This window comes from Rhinolophus sinicus, linkage group LG06 (genome assembly GCF_036562045.2).
Source record: "Rhinolophus sinicus isolate RSC01 linkage group LG06, ASM3656204v1, whole genome shotgun sequence".
NCBI classification, from domain to species: domain Eukaryota; kingdom Metazoa; phylum Chordata; class Mammalia; order Chiroptera; family Rhinolophidae; genus Rhinolophus; species Rhinolophus sinicus.
In genome coordinates, this window is record NC_133756.1 from 42,049,336 (window position 1) to 42,073,481 (window position 24,146).

A 24,146-nucleotide genomic window follows, 5' to 3' on the forward strand; every position below is an offset into this window, starting at 1 on the left:
AAAGTCATCAATTAAATGAAAATTGAATCTCTCCAGCCATTAAACAATTCCTGATTTCCCCTTCCCATTAGCCCCTGGCAACCACCATTCTACTTTCTGTCTCTATGAATTTGAAGGCTCTCAGGTACCTATAAGTGGAATCAGTTTTTTTCCTTTTGTGACTGGCTTATTTCACTTACCATAATTCCCTCAAGATTTCATTCATGTTGCAACATGTTTTATAATTTCCTTCCTTTTTAAGGCTGAGTAATATTTTGTTTATCCATGCATCCAGCAATGGCTACTTGAGTTGCTTCCACTTTTTGGCTGTTGTAAATAGTGCTGCTATGAACATGGATGTACAAATATCTCTTCAAGACCTAGTTTTGCCAGCACCATTTGTTGAAAAGACTGTTTTTCCCACCGAATGCTCTTGGCACCCTTGTTTCTGGGCTCTCTATTCTATCCGCTGGTCTATTTGTCTGTCTTTATGTCAGTACCACATTGTTTTGATAACTGTAGCTTTGTCATAAGTTGTTAAATCACGAAATGTGAGACCTCCAACTTTGTTCTTTTTCAAGATTGTTTTGGCTATTCGGGGTTTCCTGAGATTCCATGTGAATTTTAGGCTGGATATATCTGTTTTTGCAAAAAAATGCCGTTGGGAATTTGATAGGAATTGGATTTTCACCTCCGCCATACATTCTGGGCAAGTCACTCACCTTCAGATTCCTCCTCTGTCAAATGGAGATAATATGCCGGCCAAACCCTATTTAGAGGGTGTTGTGAGCATCTAATGATATAACAAACATAAATGAATTTATAAGCTATAAAACGCTGTAAGCTATTATCCAGTTTGGAATCATTTATTTTTACAGGATTTACACCTGTAAATCCCTGCTCTGTCACACCTCTTGCCTTTGCTTATAACCCAGTTAGAGTGAGCTATGGCTTTAGACACACAATTGGCCTGTCCCTGGCCTTTGGGTGTGTATGAATTCAAATCACCCATCTGATCTTCCCTAAAGTAAAGCAAAACTTCATTTCCCACTGTGGGCCCCAGTCAAACAGGTGTTAGAGTGGTGCAGAGAAGACACCTAACTGGAACTTAGGAGTAAGAAGGAGACATCACATGGTGACGAGACAGTTTCAACCAATGCTAAAATTCCTGATGCCAGTTTAAAAAATATATAAGTGCACCATTTCATTACTGAACCAATGACCTTCAAGTGAGATGTCTACCACACCAGCCTTTTACATAATGCTGGGAGGAGTTGCAAAGATCAAGCATGATATTAATTCTAATACCAGTCAGGCTTGTGTGCAAAAGAACACATCAACTCACAGAAACAAGCACTTGCTTGACACGTGCCCAGAGAACAAAGGTGCTACAAACACAGAATAAGCTGCTATTGATTCATTTGTGCCCAGCAGGAACCAACCCCAGCATTTGTACAGCCTTCTCTAAATTACAGGCGAGTAATTAATTTGAAATTTGGCAAAGACCAATACAGACATCTGATTTTCTCCAGAAATTCAGAGCAGTCATCCTGGTTGGCAGCATAGTGAGTGTTTCTTGTACACTCATCAGGCCTGCAACTGTGTTTGAAGCCCATTCAGGCCTGGGAATGGTTTTAACTGGCCTACGGACATCACACCAGCCTTTCTGTATCACAAAGACTAATGTGCCTGCTGCACGGGACCATCTGTAGCTGAAAAATGCAGTTCTGTTAGCTAGGCGGACACTTGCATACCTATCGCTGAGTTCTCTGAGATGCAAGGTCCTTTGAGGATTTGCTTGGTTACTGTACATGAATCACTAAAAACCAAACGCAGACTACAGCTGTGTTCACAACTTAGGGGTAAGTCTGTGTGTGACTTGTCCGTTATCTTCCTTTCTTCTATTCCCAAGGCTGGTTTTTGCCCCCATTGAATTGATCTGTGCCTTCCGTATCCAACATGGTACTTTAGAAAAGGGCAGGGTATCAGCAGGTGTGTGGGTATGTGTGCACGTGTGCACACACACATGCAGGTTGTGTGTGTGAGAGAGACAGGGACAGAAGGAATATGAAACAGGAGTTGAGGTTTCTAACCGCCATCCCCATCTCCCACCCCAGTTGAGAACCCTCAGTTGCAGTGACTTCGGTGTTCAAATGCCTGTATTCAGAGCCTGGCTTTACAACTCCCTGGCAAGTCATTTAATTATACAAAGCTCAATTTCCTCTTCTCTAAAATATAGATGGAAAATAGCTACCTCAATGCTTGTTGGGAAGATTAGATGGAATCCTTGAAAAGTGCCTTACATGTTTATAAACTTGCACATGGTGTTCAATAAATCATTACAGTTTTCAAAATTATGTGTATTTTTTGTGATTATAGAAGTAAAAATTATTCAGATGAGGCAATACAGAAAAGTATAAAACAAAGAATAACTAATCACCCAGAGGCAACAGCTATTAGCGTTTTGTTGTATATTCTTCCAGTCTTTGTTGTACCCATTTTTATAGTTAAAATCGTACAGAATACATAACTACTAGCATAATAGCTGTTATTTTTTTGAACACTTAAAATGTGCTGGGAACTGAACTAGGTGCTTTACACATGTCATGTTATTAATCTTTACAATCCTATTCAGTAGGTATTATTATCCCCACTTATAGATTACCATCTTGATGAGGGGTATGTGCTTAGCCTAGTGTGAAATTGAAACACTTCCCTCTATTAACCCAATGTTTTACTCAAGAATAGCCAAACTAAACACATTAACCGAAGCAAAATGCATGCGTTTGCTCGTAGTTTCCCACCCCCAACAACCTGTTAGCTGAAATTCTGCCCTTAGCCTGAATATGCAGATGATTTTCCTGGATGTGTGAATGATGACATTACTATCCCTCTGCCTGACTACTCTTAACTATCCTGTAACACTTTCCATCTACAGAATCAATGATTCTGTTTATAAATGTATTCTAACCTGCAGAATGAACTCTTAGTTTTAAAAAAAAAGGTTATGAGTCTGGCCAGTGGACGTTCTAGTGGGTGTGTTCTAGTTGTTCGGAATTGGAATTGTGAAGATCCTTGGGAACCACCTTGGGATTTTCCACTTGAGATTTTCGGCTCTCTTTATCTGACACCTGGTTCATTGTAGAACTCTGAGCTGGGTAATGGCGTGTGGGCACAGAAGTTATGGTGGCAAGGGGGCAGGGGGTATTATTATTATTATTAGGGTTGTATATTTAGGAACGCTGGAATGACCTAGATACCCTTCCTCTAGTGAGGTTCCCCAAGGGGATATACTTCAGGGTGAGAGCAAAGGGGAAATTGGCATGCCTCTTTATTGTTAGCCAGGGGCCCATACCCCAAGAGCAGAGACTGGCAAGTATGCTGGAGCGTGTGACAGGCTAAAAGCGTGGGTGGGGCCTCTGACTCTTTCTAAATCTAAATTGACCATCAGGGGTTGTTACAATTCAAAGGGATGACTATATTGCCAGACCCACATTAAATAATGTTAGCTCACATTGTAATGGGCCAGGCGTTTGACCTATATTAACTCATTTAATCCCCACTATCGTTCTATTGAGGTAGAAAGTGTTGTTTTAAAAGGAGGAAAAGGAGGCACCCGGAGAGAACAAAATAGCTGTCATTCTCAACAAAAGCGAGTTTCTACATGGCAGGACCCTGGCCACTGGTAAATATGGCCTAACTGGAGTCCTTACTTAATCAGAAGAAAACTAAAGGGAGGGTCAGAGGCGAGCAAGGTAAAGTCCCCCTCCCGCTTCACCTGCTGGAATGACCGAGCCGAAACCATTAGCACAAGCCACTGAAGCTGACATAGTCATCACGGTGGCTGCTGTCAGCTGGGATGAGTGCTGATCACAACTAGACCCCAAGAGGCAGCAAGAGCCAGCTTCCAAAAAATAAAATGGCCTCTGACACTGCCCACTTCCTTTCCCACCATCCGGCCCGCCTCTCCTGGCTCCTTTTGGCCCTCCAGGCATCGGACCTGAACCCCATTTTAAAGGCTCTGGTGTCCTCCCGAGGGTGAAGTCACCAGGCTTCTGAGTTACACACAGCTAGCTGAGGACTGTCACAAACTAGCCCGCAGTTACCTTGGGCAAGTTAACCTCTGTGAGTTTCCATTTCCTCATCCTTAAAGCAGAGATAATACCTCCCAGCAGGGGTGCTGAACGGGTTCAAGGGATGGCCATATGTAAAACCCTTAGCTGCTGGGATGCTGCTTATGGTATCTCAGCCACCCTTCCAAGGGCACTTGTGCTCTAATAGAGGGCCTCTGAATACCCAAAGGCCATGAAGAACCCAGTGCTTATGTGACAGAACCCCAAGGATACCAGCAGGGTGATGGCGGGAGCAGGAAGTTGTCCCCAAGTTTCTGTGAGTCATTCAGACAAAGGCAGAGCTCTCTGCTCTCCCAGTCACATGAGGCTAGAGGCTAGAGGCTAACCACAGTCCAGTGAAAGAGATGCTCCTCCAAGGGACTTTCTAAAGATACATATCAAAGTGCTTTGAAACATAATTAAATGGTATCTTATTTGAACATTTCAAAAATGTTTAGGTATTAAAAACATCAGTGGTACAGGCCACTTCCAAATGGAATGATGCTGTATAGCTTTTTATGCAGGAAGGGAGTGCTGATTCCAGGAGAGATAGGTTAGTTCAAACCCCATATAGTCTCAGCACGAGGAAATGTCTTGGTAGAACAGCTTCTCAAGCAATTATTTTGTGAAGAATCCCCTGATCTTCTTAAAATGCAGACTGATTCAGCAGGTCCTGGATTGTGCCTGAGACTGCATTTCTAATAAGCTCCTAGATAATGCCTGTGCTGCAGGCCCAAGGACCACAATTTGAGAATCAATGTAGAAGACAAATCTACCTCTACCTCCTACACTTATTTTGGTCCAGAGAGTCATTTACTGACGGCTCCTGCTCAGATACACATTATTTCTATTTGTATCTGAATGAGTCCCTGAATTTTCTTTCCTGTCCCCAAGAATGGGAAACCCCCACAAATGGAAAACTCTCCTAGTCTTCTCATGCAGCTCCAACCAGAAACAGCTCCAGGGCGCTCAACTCTGTAACTGAACCCTAGCTCGCCCTCTGCTGGTAGACAAGGGTCACTTTCCTCTAAACCATCATCCAGTCTTTCTTGCGGCTCAAATGCTCATTTTTGTTTTCCAATTAATACAGCAGAAAAGTTGCATGACATATTCCAGAGGTTTATTTCACGCTTCTAGATTTTGGAGACTCTTTCCACTCTGTCCCTTTAATTTCATCCCTCAGAGAGGGTCGATAAATGTTTGATCAACACTTAGTAGCAACTTTTCATTCTGTGTGTTACCTAAAAGTCCTCCCCAGCCCGACTGTTCCCATGCATTCCAGGCACTTTCCACAGTGCAGGTGGCAATCCTCCCTGTATTACTTACAGCCTAATTATTGCAAGATCAGGAGGCAGTCACGGTTTCTTTTGACGCAGAATTGGGGTTGGTAGTAGACGCAACACAGACACAAAGACATCAGGAGCCAAAGAACATTTAAGAGAAGGGGAGATGGGTAGTTCATGCTACTGATCGTATCATCATCACTCATTCATTGAGACATTTTTTAATCACCTACCTACTACATATTTAAGACATGAAACCAGGATTTGAGCACTAACCCCTGCACACAAAGAGATCGTAGCCTAATAGAGGAAATGAGCATAATAGCTAATACGTATTATTAAATGCCAAGCAACATACTGACATTACTTAATGTAATCCACACAGCAATTCTGTGGTTATCTTCATTGTAAAAAATAGAAAATTGGGATGTAGAGAAGTTGGGTGACACTTTCAGTTAATGATGAAGTCAGGTAGCTTAAAATAGCAATTTGTTATTTTCTCTAATAGCGTTCTGGGGTTTGATGGACTTGGGTGGCTGGTTGGCACTTGGGGTCCTTTATACAGTCAGATATTGGCTAAGGCTGAGTGTACATTTCTGGAACCAGGGCTGGGATTTCTAGAACAGCCAAGGGCTGAATGGGTCTCCCTGTCCACATGGCCTCTGTCTGAGTGGCCATCTTGGGCTGCCTCACAGCTTAGCAGTCAGAATGGTTAGACATCTTGGATGGCAGTTGACCAGGCAGAAACTGCAAAATTTCTTAATGATCTTGATTCTAAAAACATACTACATTATTTCCACTGTGTTCTGTTGGTCATAACAGTTATAGGTCAGCTTAGAGTCAAGGAGGTGGAGGTATGGGCTCTGTGTCTCAATAGGGGAAGAGCTTGGGGTACATTGAGGCAAGGAATTGATTAAGACTATCTTGGAGACAAGTCACCACACCAGGATTTGACCCTAAGCAGCCTGACTCCAACCTTCGTGTGTTCAACCATTATGCTTACTAACTCCCACATAATATAGACACAGTCACACTACACTGCCTCTGGCTGGTATAAGATAGAATGGCGGGATGGAGAGATCAAAAATGGCAGAGTAGATAAACACTGTGGCTGCATCCTTCCATGCACACATTAAAATTACACTAAGTTATAGAAAAATCAACCTGGAGAACCATCTGAAGTCTAGCTAAGCAGACTGAAAATATATAGAAGGAGCCACATCGAGACTGGTAGGAGGGGCGGAAACACAGAACAGGCCCCAACCTCCCTGTGGTGGTTGAGAATCAGGAGGGATATCTCAGTTGCACAGGTTCCCCCCCGAGAGGAGCAAAGCACCCCAGTCCCCCACACCAGGCTTCCCAGCCTGGAGTACTGGTGCCAAGAAGAGGAGCCCCCACACCAGCTGGCTGTAAAAAAACAGTGGTGATTCCGACCATTTGGGTGGGACGGAAGGCTGTGGGAAACCCAGACATCCTCTTAAACAGCCCAAACACAGACTCACTCGCAAGACCCTTACCTTGAGCTCCAGAGGAGGGACGGTGACTCGTGGGACCTTGGAGACATACAGGGGGCACACTGAGGTGTGTGGCTTCCAGGGGAAGACTGGAGGACAGTTGGCATCTTCCTGATGAGGAGTGCTGATCTGGTGCAGCCAGCAGGTGGGCGCCATCTTTCCTGTGTTGAGCCCACCCCCACAGGCCAAATCGGAATCTGATTGGCCTGGTGAGCTCCACTGGTCTGCCCTGCTGACTCAGCTAGTTCGCCGCCCCACTCAACTTGAGTACTGCCTGAGCCACTTTCTCCATGAGCATGAGCCTCTCCCAAATTACACTCTTTTTTGGAAAACTATCTGAGTCCACAGGCCCCAGGCAGGAAGAAACTGGCCTCGGTGTGCTCTTAGACTTTTGCTGAGTCACTCCAGGCTCAGCACTGGCACCAAACCAGAGTCTACATTAACCTGGTGACCACAACTCTTCCCAATCTAGAGACTCCCTGAGACCCTACCTCACCCAACTTGCATACTGCATGAAGCTTTATCAGTAATTGAACCTTAAGGGAGCCGACAGGTGGCAGCAGACCTCCAGGTGTCCTGGCTGTTTGCAGAGTTACTCCAGGCCTGGTACTGGTGGCAGCCATCCTTGGTTCACATCATGGCCTTTCCCATGTGCCCCCAGGGTTAGCAAAGGCAGCAAACTACTGCAGATCACTGTGTAACTCCTACCAGGTAGCCCCCCACCAGTCACAGACAGTGGGTGACCTGGGCTTGCAGATCCCAAGAGGGAGCCCCTCCCAAGAGGCCCCAGCACCAACATACTTGTAAGTTGACTTCAGACCACAGCAGAGCACCACCCAATTAGCACTACAAATGGCACACCCAAAGGGCAATCTCAGCAGGCACCAGAGCCTGCTGGGGAGAATCCCACTCAGTTGGGTAAGCTCCCCACAAAGCAGCCCGTAAGTTGTGGACAAGGCCAAACCCCACAGCCAGTCAGCCTAAGGGCTGTAACAAACAGCATGGGTAAAACAGTTAATAATATTGTGATAGCATAGTACAGTGTCAGATGGTTGTTGGACTTATCATGATGATCGCTTCTTTAGGTATATAAATGTGGTCTACCCCTGAAACTAACATAATATTGTATGTTAGCTATATTTTTAATAAAAATTTTTTACCAAAAGATATAATAGTGGTACAGAGGAGGAAGTGATTAACTCTGCCTCAGTAGGTCAGGGAAAGCTTCCATGAGGAAATCTCTCACACACACACACCCCTCCCCTTAATGTGGAGAACAGATCGTGACTGCATTGGGTAGCATTCTATATAATCCCTGCATTATGTGAGGTGACAACAGCTGAGGGCAAGAAAGAGCTCTGAGGCAGCATGTGGAAAGCCACTGACCTGGAAATGAGAAGCCATGAAGTCCAGTCCCAACTATGTCACGATGCAGTTCTGAGACCCTGAGAAGAACCAGGAGGCCAAGAACGGGAAGAACTAGGGGTCCCAGGCCTTTCCAGAACATCATGGAATAGAATTTCTGACCGTGTTATGCTCCCTCATCCCCCAGATTGGAGACCCGCACTTGGTGATCTGTATGGACTGTTCTGCAGACACCATGACCACCCGCCTCCTCCAGAGCAGTCCGGGCACAGACAACACGTCCACTATCGCCAAGCGCCTTGAAACCTACTACCGAGCCTCCATTCCGGTGATCGCCTACTATGAGACGAAGACACAGCTACATAAGGTGAATCATTTCCCTTTCCTGCTCCAAATGAGCCAGTTACAGAGAGAGAGAGAGAGAGAGAGAGAGAGAGAGAGAGAGAGAGAGAACAGGACGTTTTTGGTTAAGGAATCTGGGAATTGCAGCTGCACACAGCTGCACAATTTGGGTCAAAATATGGGTCCCTTATTCTCTTCGCTTTTGTAGCAATCAAAATTAAATTATTTGTCATCATATGGACCATGAAATCTGGTCATACAATTTTCACAGATGCCTTTATAATTGCTGAAAACAATGCCTTTCCCAAAAAAGGAGACAAAGAGAGGAAGGGAGGGAGGGAGGCATGGATGAGGCATAAGTTCTGCCTTCTAGACCTCACCTCAGCTGAACAAAATTATCTAAAAGGTCTCTTCTAGATCTAAAATTCAACGTCTTTGAATTTCTAGATTTTTTCACAGTTCATAATTGGCCCTTGGCTCTTTTTCCTCAATTTCTTACAATGACTGTTATTCAAAGAAGCAGTATATGGGGCCAAGAGAGCAGATAATTCGGTAAAACAATGAAGATACCATAGGGAAATGAGTAGTGTCAACTTAATGATCATAAGTGATAATCCTTGCGGGAACACATACAGAAATTATTAATTTCATTAATTTGGGAAAACTACCCAAAACTACCCAATTCATATACTCATTTAATAAACATGTTTCAAGCACCTCCTACGGGCCATCTATTGCCCTAGTGGTTTGGATGTAGATAATAAGATGTGGTTCTTGCCTGGTAGAGCTTAGGATTTTAGCAGGGGACATATAATAGATAAATCTGCGATCACAATAAGGGGTCAAAGCAAGCAGAGTGATTTCCAAGGGCCCTTTAACCCAATCTAAGGGGAAAGGAAAGGCATTGAAGAAGATCAACTCAGTTGATCCTCGAGGTGGGGCGGGTAGGCTGTGAGGGGAGCAGGGCACTCCACATGGAAGGAGCCCCAAGTGGAAAAGGTCAGGAGGAACAAGGAATTCGCCTTGGCTGTGACATAAAATGCCAAGGGAAAGAGGGACAAGAGACGGGGCTGGAGAGGCAAGCAAGAAACAGATCAAGATGAACCTTATTTATGTAAGAGCAAATAACTGTCCTTTGGATGATGGGAACGACTGAAGGGGACAGACGTAATCAGGGTTTTCATTTAGACAGCTCACTCCATCAGCCTTGTAGAGAACAGATCCCCAAAACGTAAGCCTGGGAGATCACTGGGAGGCTGGGGCAGTATTCCAGGAACAAAATCCTGAGGCCCCAAAGCAGAACAGGGGGAGTAAACATCTACTTTCTGCTATTCACAGACTTCAATCCATAAATAATAAACTTGTCTCTGGCAGCTACATTAATGATTCCTTGGGGAAAACAATTGATAATGAATTCTTAGCTTCTAAACGTGTTAATGGCCAATTTTCCAGAATCCAAGAGCTTAGCCCTGGAGATAGAGGTCTGAAAGGTGTCCCCTGATTTAACACAGCAATGTCAAATAGGAGGGATGAGAGACATAGTCCTCAACTTCTGGATCCAGGGCAGACATTGCTAATCCATCGTCGCACTCTTTCCTACAGTCCCAGATGTGGCCTCAATATGTCTGTTTGTTAGCACAACACTCCATCAATTAATAGGACTTGATGTGCAAGATAAAACCCTTTGCTGTGCTTCGTGTAATCTCTGGTTGCTGCCTGCATAAAATAAAACTTAGGCCGTTTAAAACAAGCATACAAAAAGTGTATTGTATACAAGCAGGGGTTTAAGAATTCAGTGTTGCAAAGGCCTTTCCAAGATTAGTGATTTCCACCCCGTGTGCAGCCTGGAACACATACAGAAATTTTCCAGACAGAAGAGATGTCTTCCACTCTCAAGATTTGTAGAGGTGGGAAAATCCATAAGTAATTGAGAATTTAACCACTTTCAGAGTCAGAAAATCCTTTTGCTTTCTGTCTTGTATTACTCCAACAAAAATTCGACACACTCACAAATGATTGGCACGTGGGTGCAGGGCTAACCGAGTTCTCAGATAAATCTGAGTCCTGGAATCCTCCTTAGAAATATCTAAGTTACTAGAAAAGGAAGTGCCACTTGGCTCACCTCTTCAGCTTCCCCTGCATTTTAGAGATGCTGGCAGGCAGGTCCGCGGTGAGCTAACATTTATGATCCACTTCGCAAGTATTTAAAACCACTCCAGCCCTGACTCCAGAGCCGTGTGGGCTCCAGCCCGCAGGACTCCCAGAGGACTTCTCAGAGGGGCTACTTTATCCCACTGCCTCTGCCCAGGGCTGTCCTCTACCAACACACAGCCTCCTGTGGAAATGAGCAAGCTTCCCTCCCACCTCACAGAGAGACTGGGAGGGCAGAGTGCTGGGCCCAGGAGGTGAGAATTGTTTGCAGGTGTTCCATGGGTGTGGGGGGAGTTGCCAGCGGCTCAGGCTACAGAAGGGGGAATGGAGGGGAAGCAGGAGAGAGGGAGGGACAAGCTTATTTTTTTCCACTAGAGAAAGGGAAAGTCTCTGTCCCTTTGTGCTCTCTGGCCTGTGGGCTCCTGCCTGGTCTTCTCTCAACAGCTTAATCTTCCCCTGATTCCAAGTGACAATTTGTGTCTTGTTCCCGTGATGTTCTTGGATTGTTAGCACCTCCTCCCTTTCGCATTGGTTTACTGAGCCCAAAGCAGGGCTGTTCACCATCCACGTGGGCTCCCAAATCATGTAAGGAGTTTTCTTAAAACTAGGTGGGGCTGGTGAATGCAATTCAAGATGCAAGTGAGACAAACAGCAGCTCAGTGAGACTTACTTAGAAATTAGAGCCATACCGTGGTCCAGCCCAGAAAGAGACCACCCTCCACAAGCACTTCCTTCAGGCTTCAGCGTGGCCAGTTATGCTTATGGTGAATCCATTAGCTGACACCACTGCCTAATGACAGTCCGCCTTTTGGGCCACCAGCTAGCCAGAAAAAGTGCAATGAAATTTCAAACAAAGGTGATAAAAAAGCAAAGCAGAATTCATACAGTCACTGCCTTTTTCCTTATGTCCTTATTATGCCATCATCATAAAATAATGTTAGAACTTCTTGTAACAAACCAAGGGATAGAGGTATAGGTGATACAAATAGATCCCCTAAGTTTCCAGCTGTTTCCCCCCCACCTCAACCCCTCATAAAGCCAGCCTCACTCTGCATCTGAGAAAGAGTTAGAACAGAACTTTTCTCCATTCCGTCTCTCCTTGCACTGAGGATAGTAACCAGTTGTGGCACTTCTTTCCTATCCACTCTGGACGCTGCCTCAGGGTCACTGTTGAAACTTCCTCAACACAGCAGTGCCCCAGTCAGACCCAATTCACTAGCAGTGACCCATAAAAGGAAGCCTTTTTTCCCCAGAGTGAGATAATTTGTTATTGAAAAAATAATTGAAACGTAGCATATCAGAGTAAAAAGTCCCTGGGTTACTTATTAGTCTTAATCATTAAAGAAAAATAAAAAGAGAGGCCAAGGACTCATTAAACATGCATTTTACAGATGCAGAAAATCAAGTTCCTTGGCAACTCTGCTTTTGTAAAAAGGAAAATAAGTTTTTGGTCAGCAATTCTTCTGCTGCAGTGTCCGAACTTCATAAATAGGTTAGCCATTTTTAGTAAGTCCTGACATACAACAGTACCCATTGTTGTTCTGGGTAGTCATCTAAACTGGCAGGAGACTTCCTGTGAACTGAGGAATAAAGAATGCGAAATGCAGTTCTTGGTATGACCATGAAAGAGTAGAAGCAAAAGACACCGTAAGGTCAAATTTCACCCCTTGGATGCAAAATCCAGTTGATAACCCTTATCAACTAAATTCCTAAGTTTGAAGTCTAATTGTGTTAGACTGTAAAAGAAAACCCCCAAATTACTTTTATATCTTGAACTCTCTATACTTGAATTCTTAATTTTTATTTTTCTTTCCATTGGCTAAAGTAACTCCAACTAATTTTCAGTTCAATTTATCTGTGACTATATGAGAATGTCATTATAGGGGCTTTACATACAAATGACAGTTCCACTGGATATAAAATTTAGGTCATAATATTTTTTGATGTAAAGTCAGTAAACATTACTCCACTGTTTTCAAGCATTAAGTATTGTGGAGGAAAGGCAGAGACAAATTTGGAAGTAAACTTTTTTGCAACTGGTATCTTTAAAATTTTTTTTTTAAATTTTTCCATGCATTTCAAAAGTTGTGTCCAGATCTAAGTCTGCTTTCACTGAGTTTTCACTGGCATAGGCATATTGTTTTTAACTCAAGAAAGTTTCAAAGAATAACTAGTTATTCTTTGATTATTTTTTATGTACCACTGTTCCTTGTTTTTCCTCAAAATTCCTCAAAAACACAAAATTCTTGGATCTCACTCTCTTCCTTCATACCAGCTCTGTCCACTAGAAATATAAGGTGAGCCGCTTATGTAATTTTAAATTTTCTAGTAGCCACATTTTAAAAAGTAAAAAGGAATAGGTGACACTAATTTTATCAAGTCTTTGAAATCTGATGTGTATTTTATACTGACAGCACATCTCAATTCAGAGTAGCCACATGTCAAGTGCTCAACAGCAACATGTGACAGTGCCTTCCGCATTGGAGAGCACAGTTATATAACCCACTCCACTATTTTCATTTTTTGCTAGCTACATTCTAGGGGAAAATCCCAGATTTGTTTTCCACATTACCAATTCAATTTTTCACACCCTCATTCCTGTTCTTTAGCTACTGACATTGATTTTAATTCTCACGTGTAGTTTTATTTATCTTAGCATACTTTTTCCATCTCATGCCATTGCCTTTTCAGTCTAAGCCTGTTCTCACTTCATGACTTTCTGCTCCTATTTCAGAGCAATCACGTCTTCTCACATGCTGTTTAAACTAGCAACAGTATGCATTAATTGTCCCGCCTCTGTAGCCTTACAGCACTATTTCTTTCTCCATCTTTGTGTTTATCATGATTGGTTACAATTACTTCTTTACTTTTCTGTATCTACCAATAAAAAGTAAATTCTCCGGTGGGAAGAATTATTTCTGTCTTGTGCACAGCGTGACCCCCAGTGTGTTGCACCGTGCCTGGTGCAAGGGGGAAAAAAGGTACTCAAATATTTATTGTTGAGGATTCAAAAAATTTTACTTAAAATTTTTCTAGTTTTTATATTTTGTGATTTTCAGAGGTCTTCTTATCTCCCGAGTCACTGGAATGGTGTGCCTTTTGTCTTTTTTGTAGCTGATTTCCTCAGAAACCTCAGTTTGTCTTAAGTTTACTCTTATCTTCTATTCCAGTCGTATAACAAACCACCCAAAATTTAGTGGCATAAAACAACCACCATTATTTGATACTTGTGGCTTCTGTGCATCAGGAATTTGGAAAAAGCACAGGGGGGATGGCTCCTCTCTGCTCCACGGTGTTTGGGGCCTCAGCTGGGATGAGTCCACAGCTGGGGGCCCTCACAACGAGGGCCACTGTCTCTACTTCAAAGACCAATCCTTGTACACATGGCTGGTGCCTGGGCTGGGATGACTTACCTGCAACTGTCAACCAGAGCAACTACATGTGGCCTCTCTAGAATGGCTTGTACTTCTCCCAGCATTGCTCCTGGGTTCCAAAAGTGGCCTCCCAAAGAGAGCCTCCAGGGAGTAAATGTTCCAAGAGACCAAGGCAGTAGATGCAAGACTTCTTCTGACCTAGCCCAGGAAGTCACACAGCCTCGTTTCTACTGCATTCTACTGGTTACAAAAATGCCACTAAAGCCAGCCCAGGTTCAAGGGGAGGGAGATTATACTTCATCGCTTGATGGGTGAATGGCAAGATCTCATTCAGAAGAGGATGTGGGGTGGGACAGATTGTTGCAGCCACCTTTGGAAACTATAATGTGCCACGTTCTTCAACTCGAGGGTGGAGGGGGAGGGGACTCTCCAGACCCACAGGAGGGGCAGATGATCATTAATCGCATTTAGTGCCCTTGTTTACTCAAAACTGCTCACACTCAGCTCTTACACTGGAAGGCACAGCTCCTCCTCCCCTCATGTGGGATTTCGGGGCAGAGGCTTGCTGAGCAGGGTCCCCTGAGGCCCCTGGATACAATTCCTCCCAGGGCTCTTCTTGCTTGCCCCTTCTGCACCAGGATTGATAGTTTGGGAAGAGTCCCCCTCTCTCCTCAGTTGTTCTTTTGGTAACACAGTCTTAAATTAGACACAGAAAAAGACGTCCTGGTGAGGCATAGGGAGAACAGCTCTTGCCTTTGAAAGTTGTGGCAACATAGCAGAATGGGACAGATGCCTGCTTTTCTGGTCATTTTCTAAGTCAGGATCAGATAATGGAATCTCGTTCCATTGGCAATAGGTAACAATCCAATTTATCAGAATGCCTGTGACTATTATCTTTTTCTGGATCTCCATGGGAATTTTAGTGGGAATTTAGGAGAGGGCTATATCAAGGAATGCTTGCCAGATCCCCATGCCCCAGAAGGTAAGGGAATAGGAGGAATTGCCCTTGAGATTCTCTGAAGATCAAATAGGCTAAATACAGGAGAGCATTAGCAGGTGATTCAATGGTCCTAGTTGTGTTAAAATTGTTGTGTTGATATTGGTGGCTGGGATTAGATTTATTTCAAAGGATTTTTTTTGAAATTACTAAAGTAATAAAAGCTCACTATCATAAAAGGAAAGTATCTATACTATAAAAAACTAAAAAATAAAAAGAGCTAACGATGCACCTTCCAACCTCGCTCCTCTCCAATAACCAGTGTGAGCAGTTTATGTATCTTTCCAGCCCCCTCTCCCCCGCCCCTCCCCTCTCTCACCCGGACCTGTCTACCCTGTATAAACACACACACACCCATGTGGTGGACAGCTCTGATTTCATAAAAATACTACCACCCTGTACACATTTCTCTGAAACATCTGGAAGTCAATACATATCACAATAATGTGTTCTTTTTAATAGTTATGTAATATTCTATAGTATGGATATTCTATAGTTTATTCACTCAGTTTATTTCCAGTTTGGTTGTATTTGTCTAGTACTAACAACTATGCAGTAAATAAACATCCTTGTTTAGGCTTTTGTTTCTAGTGGAGAGACTGCTGAGCTATGGTCAGCAGAGGTCTTTTTTAAACCCATGTGTTTCCACTTCCCTTTCTCTGCACATTGCCCTGAGATGAGTCTTTGGATATAGAAAAGCTCAGGGATTTCCTAGTTCCTGGCTGTTTGGCCTCTTTTGTCAATGCCCCACCTCCGCTCAGTTCACTTCTCAGTTCTGGGTCTGAAGCCTCCCAGGATTCAATCTGGAACTCCCAGGGGTTGAGCTCCACTCACAGCCTAGATCTGAGACAACCATCCCTCCACCCTGCCAGTAGAAAGAAAGGTGCATGAAGGAGAATGGGACTTTGAGGAGCCCTAAGGTTCTGTCCTCTCATTTGACAAAGGAGGCATAAATCTTCCGTCTCTGAGACTCCTATGAAACGCATTTTTATGACTCTGCTTGAAATAGTCTTTTTGCCACCCCCTCCCTTCCTGATTGGCAGGCCTTGACTAGATTCCCTGAAAAGAGCTTTACATTCGGTACAATAGTCTTTGCACCCCTGTGGTCCTGTTGAAATGAGTTGTGCTCAGGGATTGTTTGTATCCCCCCAGAACAGCAGGCAGGAAAGAACTCCAGAACTTTCTTCTCTTCCGTGCACATTCTTGATTTTCTTCCTCTGTGGTCGCTTTAATCACATGGTGGGTTTTGCCTTGGCCGATCTCAGCTCAGTCCCTTAACTGGGGTCACTTTAACTCAAAACCTCTCCAGGAGCCATTGCCATGGATTCCACAGCAGAGAATTGGTTCTATTCCATCTAAGGTCCTTGGCATAGTCAGACATTTATGGGGCATCTTCAATATGCGAGCCATGATGCATAATGCTGGCAATTCAAAGAGGAAAAGAAATCTATGAAACTCTTCACGCACAGCAAGGATTCACAGAATGTTCCAGGTCTTTTGAAACACAGAGCTTGAGCCTGTAAAGGTGGGTAAACGTTTCAGAAAAAAGAGGACATCTTAGCTGGGTCCTAAAGGATAAGTACAAGTTCTTATCCTTGTACTTAGCCCTCTCAGATGGAGAGGGGACACAGCACTGACACGTAAAAGAGCCCAATAGTGTTAGCACAAGATGTAGTGACTTACAGATGAACGAAAGTATTGGGAGACTGGACTGAGAAAAGCAAGGTTGAGGGCGGCCGGATGGCTCAGTTGGTTAGAGCACAAGCTCTGGACAACAGGGTTGCTGGTTCAATTCCCACATGGGATCGTGGGCCGTGCCCCCTGCATCTAGAGATTGAAAACAGCAACTGGACTTGGAGCTGAACTGCGCTCTCCACTAGATTGAAGGACAACGACTTGGAGCTGATGGGCCCTGGAGAAGCACGCTGTTCCCCAATAAAAAAAATTATTTAATTAGAAAAATAAAAAAATAAAAAAGCAAGGTTGAGGCAAGACTGTGAAGAGCCTTGAATCCAATCTAAATCATTCATTCATTCATTCATTCCTCCCTCATTCAATGAATTTTCTAGACCAACATTGTCCAATGTGGGCCACATATGTAATTTAACATATTTCAGTAGTCACATTAATAACAAATAAATTAAAAAGCAACATGTGAAATTAATTTAGCAATATATTTTATTTAACCTAATGTATTCTAAGTATTATCATTTCAACATGTAATCAATATAAAAATTATTGAGATACTTTTACAGTCTTTTTTAATATGTCTTCAGAATCTGGTACTTAAGTGTATCTCAATTAACATGCTAAATTTTCATCAAAAATCTAGAATTGTATTTGTATTTCATAAAATTTATGGTTGAAAAGGTAGATTTCACATACCCAAGTTGTTCCAATATAACTGAATTTTCTAATCATGGAATCAAATACCAGTTCTAAAAGTTAGGCCAATTTTAATTATATAACATTAAAAATTCCATTCCTCAGCTGTACTAGCCACCAGTCTAGTGTTTAGACGGCACCTGTGGCTGCTACATTGGATAACACAGTTCTAGACTTGCCTAGAAAGTGTGTACTAAAGACTGCGGATAATAGAGGGAACCATTTTAAACAGGGAATGACTGATCAGATGTGTTTTAGGAAAGTCACTTTGAGAAAGGATAGATTTTTCATATCTGTTAGTCAAACTTAAATTTCAGACAGAATTGGGAGGAAGAGGAGAAAGAAGGAAAAGCAGTACCATGTAACATTTTAAATGGACGAACTGCTTGTCCTTTGGGAAGTCCTGTGTATAGAGAAGCCATAAAAGTGCAGATTATAAATCATTCTCCAGTTGTTGCTAAAGCTTGTCCTTAATGTTCTCTAAAGTAAAGGTATATGTAGTCCTGCTTTCTATGGCCTTGAGGATGAGGAGAAATACGTGGCCTGACCGGACATGTGAAATGCTGACTCCCCAGGAGCAGTCTTTACATAACCCTAACTTAAAAAAATTTCAACTAATGCTTGTCCCCAGATGGGACACAGGTGCTGCCTCTGAAGGGCTTTGCCTCGGCTGAGCCTCTGCTGCTTTCCTCTGGCAGGGAGGGTTCCTGCGCTGTGAGGGTCTGGTCCTCTTAACAGAGGACAAGATTAGAAGAGGAAGAACTTTGGTTGCACACGCAGTAATCATAAAACACTTTGTGACAGCTTGGTTTGTCCCAGAAGCCCCGTGGCGCCAAGATATGAAAAACAAAAGTAAAACTCAGGCAATGTTTTGAACAGTGTGGGAAAACTCAGGAAAAACACAACTGGATCTGGACAGTGTTGGAACCAGCCAACTGTTTTAATGGTTTCAAATTCACAGAATAAAGAGGAAGAGTAGACAAAATGTGCAATTCCCAAAGTGTGGTGACCACTTTCCTCATTTAGTAATATGTTCCACTGACTGATCGGAAATATCATCACTGACTGCTCTCCGAGAAGTCAGGTGAAAATTCGGAAATTTAATCACATTTCCTGTTCATCGGCTTTTAGCTGTTTTATTTTAAAAAAAAAATTGTATACGATCAGGACATCACTTACTGCATGATTCTATATCAAGTCTCAGACCAAAAATGGTTAAGTTCTTCAAGTCAGAGCAAATCCACTTACCTAGTTTTCAATTAAAATACATTAAAACCTCACACATTCTGGCTTTGCTGATTCCGAACGGGAGTTCTTTTGAGTAAAGGACATCTTACTTTTCCTGTTCATGGGAAAAGATGGTTGTTGTAAATTAATATTGTCAGCATTGATTACAGAGCAAAACCTTACTGTATGTTGGAAGACACCTTATTTTTAATTTTGCACAATTGCTGAGGGAATCCCCTTCACTCAAAACAATCAATATGCTAATTACACACCATTCTTATCTGTTCACTAAGGATGTTAAACCCTAGCACCTTGTTAGCTGGTTTAAATTAGCTAAAGTTGTAAGTGGTGAGAATAGTTCCTGTAACTTAAAAAGTACTGAGTAAGCTGGCTTTTTTCCGTTTCCTTTGCGTTACACAGTAACACATGAAAATATAAAAGCCACTTATTGTTCTCCTAAAATATTCTACATGTGGGAATTAGATGAGCAGGGAGACTACGCTTTGAGATTCAGGAAATGTCCAGGTAACCTGTGAAGAACAGAGGGAGAAATTTGGAGAGTAAACAGAGAAGGCTTTGGTCCCACCCGCTTCAGCTGGGCTCTTTTGTTTCATAAAAATCCAATCCATCCTTTCCCAACACACACACACACACACACACACACACACACACACACACACACACACCTTCTATAATTTTTTGTTAATTGCCTCACTGCCTCTAGAATTTTGTTCTCAGAACTTTGTTTCTTGGGCCCTAATGAGGACCCCAGATAGCGTCATAGATTTCCTACGCCTACTCACTCAAGTCAAAGGCTGCTTTTTCCATCTAGAAAGCCTGATTATTTGATTTTGTCTTTATATCTCCTCACGTCCCTGGGTTCCACACATCACACCGAGTCTGGCTGGGCAGCAATGACAAGCTTCCTTTTAATTAAATTAGTAAATCCCTGTATTTCAGCCACAAAGCAAAATGAGGAGTTTGGTTTTAGATGGAAACAGAAGCAGGAAATGGTCCAGCTAAAGCCCTCCACCTCCCAGTCCTCAGAAAACAAGTATCACCCTTCAGGTGCTTGCACACATTAGCCCTTGTTTCTGAAACTAAGTTGCCTAGTTTATGTAAGAGAAAACGCCATATCCTTTCTTGAAGTCCAGATTGTGGGTCAGAAAATGAGCTCCTACCTGGTATTTCTGCCCCACACCAGCTCGATTCTGTGAGGAGAGGGAAGAGGGAATAAGGAAATGAGGATACATTCTTTCACTCGGCTTTTCTTTGCCTACCTATCTAGAGCCAGGAACTGAGGGTACAGTGCTGAACATGACCTTACCCTCACAGAGCTACCATCTAGCTGGGTGTGTAGATGTGGGACAATGGGGGGGTTATATATGGCCAAGAAGTGAAAAGTTCAACATCACCGTGAATTACGACCAGTTGTTTGTGTTGAAAGAGCCATTGGTTCATTCTGATGATAAAAGAGGGAAGGAAAGACAATGGACTGAAGGGTTGTAATCAACGTTTCCACCAGAGTCTAAAAGAAATTCTGGATAATGGTCAGACCAAATTACGTGAACCCAACACTGGCATTACGTTCAAACACCAGGATATCAGTTACAATGCAGAAAAATAGGACATAATCAATGTTCTTCAAAAAAAAATTTTTTTGTACTAATAATTTATCAGTGTTAATAGAGATATGATCACTATTATGAGATAAGAATGGGAAATACAGGTGTGGGTTTCTTTCGGAAGGAAGATAAATTTAGAAAAGCATGTAAGGTTGAGGAGAGTTGAGTAGTACTGGTTAGAGAATATGTTGGAGGAGGGATGCATTTCAGGCCTAGTTAGGAAAGGGCATGTTAAGTCAGTTCAATGCAAGGAACCAGTACAGTTCAGCAAGACACTGCAGAACAAAGAGGGAACCTGCAGAGTGTCAACCACCTTGTGAGGACTGGAGAGGTTCCAGAATATAGTTGGTGTTTGTCCAAATGAAGCAAAGGTTATCACCCACTTTTGAGTCCCATAGGCCCTCCACTAGGTAATTATAAGAATACTTACATGCAGACGAAGTAGAAGGTAACGGGGTCAATCCCTCATCTAATTAGCCTCCTCTTCTGGGGGAGATCTAAAGTGGACTTTGGGAACAACGTTTGTGCCAGGAACAATGCACTGGGTACTGGGACAGAGAACTTACTTGACCTATAAAAGTGTCAGTCAGCTGTATGAATGGCTGAGGCCCCAAGAGGATGAGGGGCTAGTCCAAGCCCTAGCTCACTAGGGACAGTACCAGGCACCATCACCCCTAATACAGTGCTCTTTGCCTTATGCTTCAAACTTTTTGCAATTCTTTCCAATTAAACAAGTATTGATCACAGATTTTTACATACCTGTGTTTGATCGTATCAACCCATTTCTTAAAAACCCTTCTGTGACTCCCCATTATTTTCACGTAATAGAGTATACAAGCCTCTTTCTAAATCAACCTCTGCCTACCATTCTAGCTTACCTGTCGCCACTCCCACCAACTTCAACCATCCAGCCATTTTGAATTGGTGGATGTGGTAGAATAGCCGACAAGTGCAAAGACTTTGGAGTCAGAGATATGGGTTTGAACCAGGTCTGTAACACTTACTTAGCTGCATGACCTTGGGAAATACAATTCATCTTCCACAGCCTAGGTTTCACCACCTGTGAAATGGGGATAACACCGCCTGTCTTCTAAGGCCATTGTTAGAATTCCCTGATTGTTTAAGAAGCACTTCTAGGGGATGGAGCAGGGGATGGAACAATGGAAAGTGAGGAGAGGGAGAGTGAGAGCAGGAGCTAGAAAGGGAGGGTACGCAGTGAGGAAAGCACGGATTGGGGGATAGAGGGCAGGAGAGAGGGAAGAAGGAAGATAGCTAGCAAGGGCAGCAGTGAAATGAAAAGTGGAAGGGATTAAAAAAAAAATAAGTTAAAAAAAAAAAGTAAAAAGCACTTCTGCTTTAGTCAGTAGTGGTGAAGTTTATTGTTTTAAATGATGATGCCTTTCCTCAGAAAGCTTCTGTGCCCTCCCAAGATTGTGAAGGTGCTCTTTTATCTCTAGCTCCTATGGTTACCTCATAATAGTGTAAATTCCTATTAATTCGTTGAACTGTGAGCTCTTGAGAGCAGGACTGTTGTGTTTTATTCAACTTGGTATCTCCAGCACATAACACATTGTTCACACCCAGGAAATGTGTTGGTTGAAAGGAAAAGGAAGGTGAGGTAAAGCAACACAGGTGAGGTGCTGTGAGGGCCACACATGCAGGGGCAAAGTCCCTTCCCCCTCAGAAGAACAGCCTCCAGCCTGGAGGATTCCGTAGGACACATTTATGGGGCTAAGGAGACCTCAATATTTGTTTTAATTTCTTCCTTATTGCGAGATATACATGCAGGAATGCATAAAAGTAACATGTAATTTAAAGAATTATAAATGAACACCGTGTAATCACCACGAAAGTAAAAAAGTAGAGAATCCCAGCTCCCCATGTGTTTCTCCTGATCTGTTCCCTTCCTCTCCCCAGGAAGTAACCACTATCCTGACTTTTATAATCATTTCCTTGCTTCTCTTTATGATTTTGCCACCTATGCATCAATCCCTAACTTAAGCTTTGCTTGTTTTTAAACTATATAAATTGAATCACGCAGTATGCATATTCTTTTGAGACTTATTTCGTTCCCTCGACTTTGTGTGATTAATCCGTGTTGTTGAATGTAGCTGTAGTTTTGTTTTTCCCATCATGCTAGCATTCATTATGTAACTATGCCAGTTTATCCATCTACTGCCAATAGGACGTCTGAGATTTTTCTAGTTTGGGGCTATTACAAACAGTGATTCTATAAACACTGTTGTATCTAATTTCTGGGATATTTAAATGTTTTGTTTTGAGAAGTCATTCTACCTCTGGAATCAGTGAACTCCGTAGTGTTGTGAAACTGAAACTAGTTTGCCCAAACAAAAGTAAACGAGAGTTGAAAAAAATCATTGTGTTCCTCAAAGTGTAGTCCAAGATGGTCCACGTTAAAATCATCTGGATAATTTTTTAAATATGCAGATGAAGGCTCAGCCCAAACCTACCAAATGAAAACCTTTAGAGATGAAGCCTGAAAAAGCTGTATTTTAGCAAGCTCACTACCCTCTTCTCCCTTCCCAGGAGTCTTACGTGGACCACCAAGCCTCTAGTTTTATGGATGGCACACATGTGGTGAGCTCAGTGGTTGGCACGATAGTAGGAATTTTTAAGAAAGGGGTAGTACCGTGTATCCCCGAAAATAAGACCTAGCCAGACCATCAGCTCTAATGCATCTTTTGGAGCAAAAATTAATACAAGATGGTCTGGCTAGGTCTTATTTTCGGGGAAACAGGGTAGTGCCTCCATGCCCAGGAAATCAGCTCCCTCCCTCCCTACTTCCTTTATTGTTGGCTCCTTGCCCTGGTGCATCCTGCTCCAAGCAGACTCTGCCCTTAGCACACCTACAAGTGGAGGTCCCAGCTTTTCTTTCTTCTCCACAGCCCTCCCCCTCACCCACCAACCTCTGCCCTGCTCCAAATGTTCCAACACTCACAAGTCTCATTTTAATTAAGTCCAGTCTTTCCATGACCCTTAGCAATACTTTACCTTAACAGGACACCTAGTTTTTGTTGTAAACCTTTAATTTTTTAGAGCAGTTTTCGGTTCACAGCAAAATTGAGCATAGAGTTCTTTTATCCCTAAACACGCAGAGCCTCCCCCACTACCAACATCCCATACAAGAGTAGTACATGTTACAACTGATGAAGGCTACATCAACACAGTATCACCAAGAGCCCAGTTTCTGCGGGTCCTGACAAACGTATGACATGTACCCATCATTAGTACCATAGTTTCACTGCCATAAAAATCCTGTTCCACCGATTCATTCCTCTCTCCTCACAACCCGGTCTTTTGATTGTCTCCATAGTTCTTACCTTTTTCAAAATGTCACATAGTATGTAACCTTTTCAGATTGGCTTCTTTGATTTAGTAATATGCATCTAAGATGCCTCCGTATCTTTCCATGGCTTGATAGCTCATTTCTCTTGAGCGCTAAATAATATTCCTTTATCTCGATGTTCATCCACCTGCTGAAGGACATCTTGGTGGCTTCCCAGTTTGGCGATTATGAATAAAGCTGCTATAAGCAACTGTGTGCAGATTTTGGTGTGGACGTTTTCAACTCCTTAGGGCAAATACCAGGGAGTGCAACTGCTAGATCATATAGTAAGAATATGTTTAATTTTGTAAGAAATTCCCAAACTGTCTTCCAAAGTGGCTGCACCATTTTGTATTCCCATCAGCAAAGAATGAGCCTTCCTGTTGTTCCACATTCTCATCAGCATTTGGTGCTGTCAGTGTTTTGGATTCTGGCCCTTCTAATAG

At 42.9% G+C, this 24,146-nt stretch overlaps 1 protein-coding gene across 2 annotated transcripts in view; it reads left to right on the top strand.

Moving 5' to 3' along the window:
- Window positions 1-24,146, top strand: part of AK5 (adenylate kinase 5) — a 202,633-nt gene that overhangs the window by 176,918 nt on the left and 1,569 nt on the right. For both annotated transcript variants that reach the window (XM_019743342.2, XM_019743343.2), the window contains exon 13: window positions 8,441-8,620. In XM_019743342.2, the coding sequence (XP_019598901.2) occupies window positions 8,441-8,620 (180 nt within the window). The remainder of the gene's footprint in view (window positions 1-8,440; window positions 8,621-24,146) is intronic.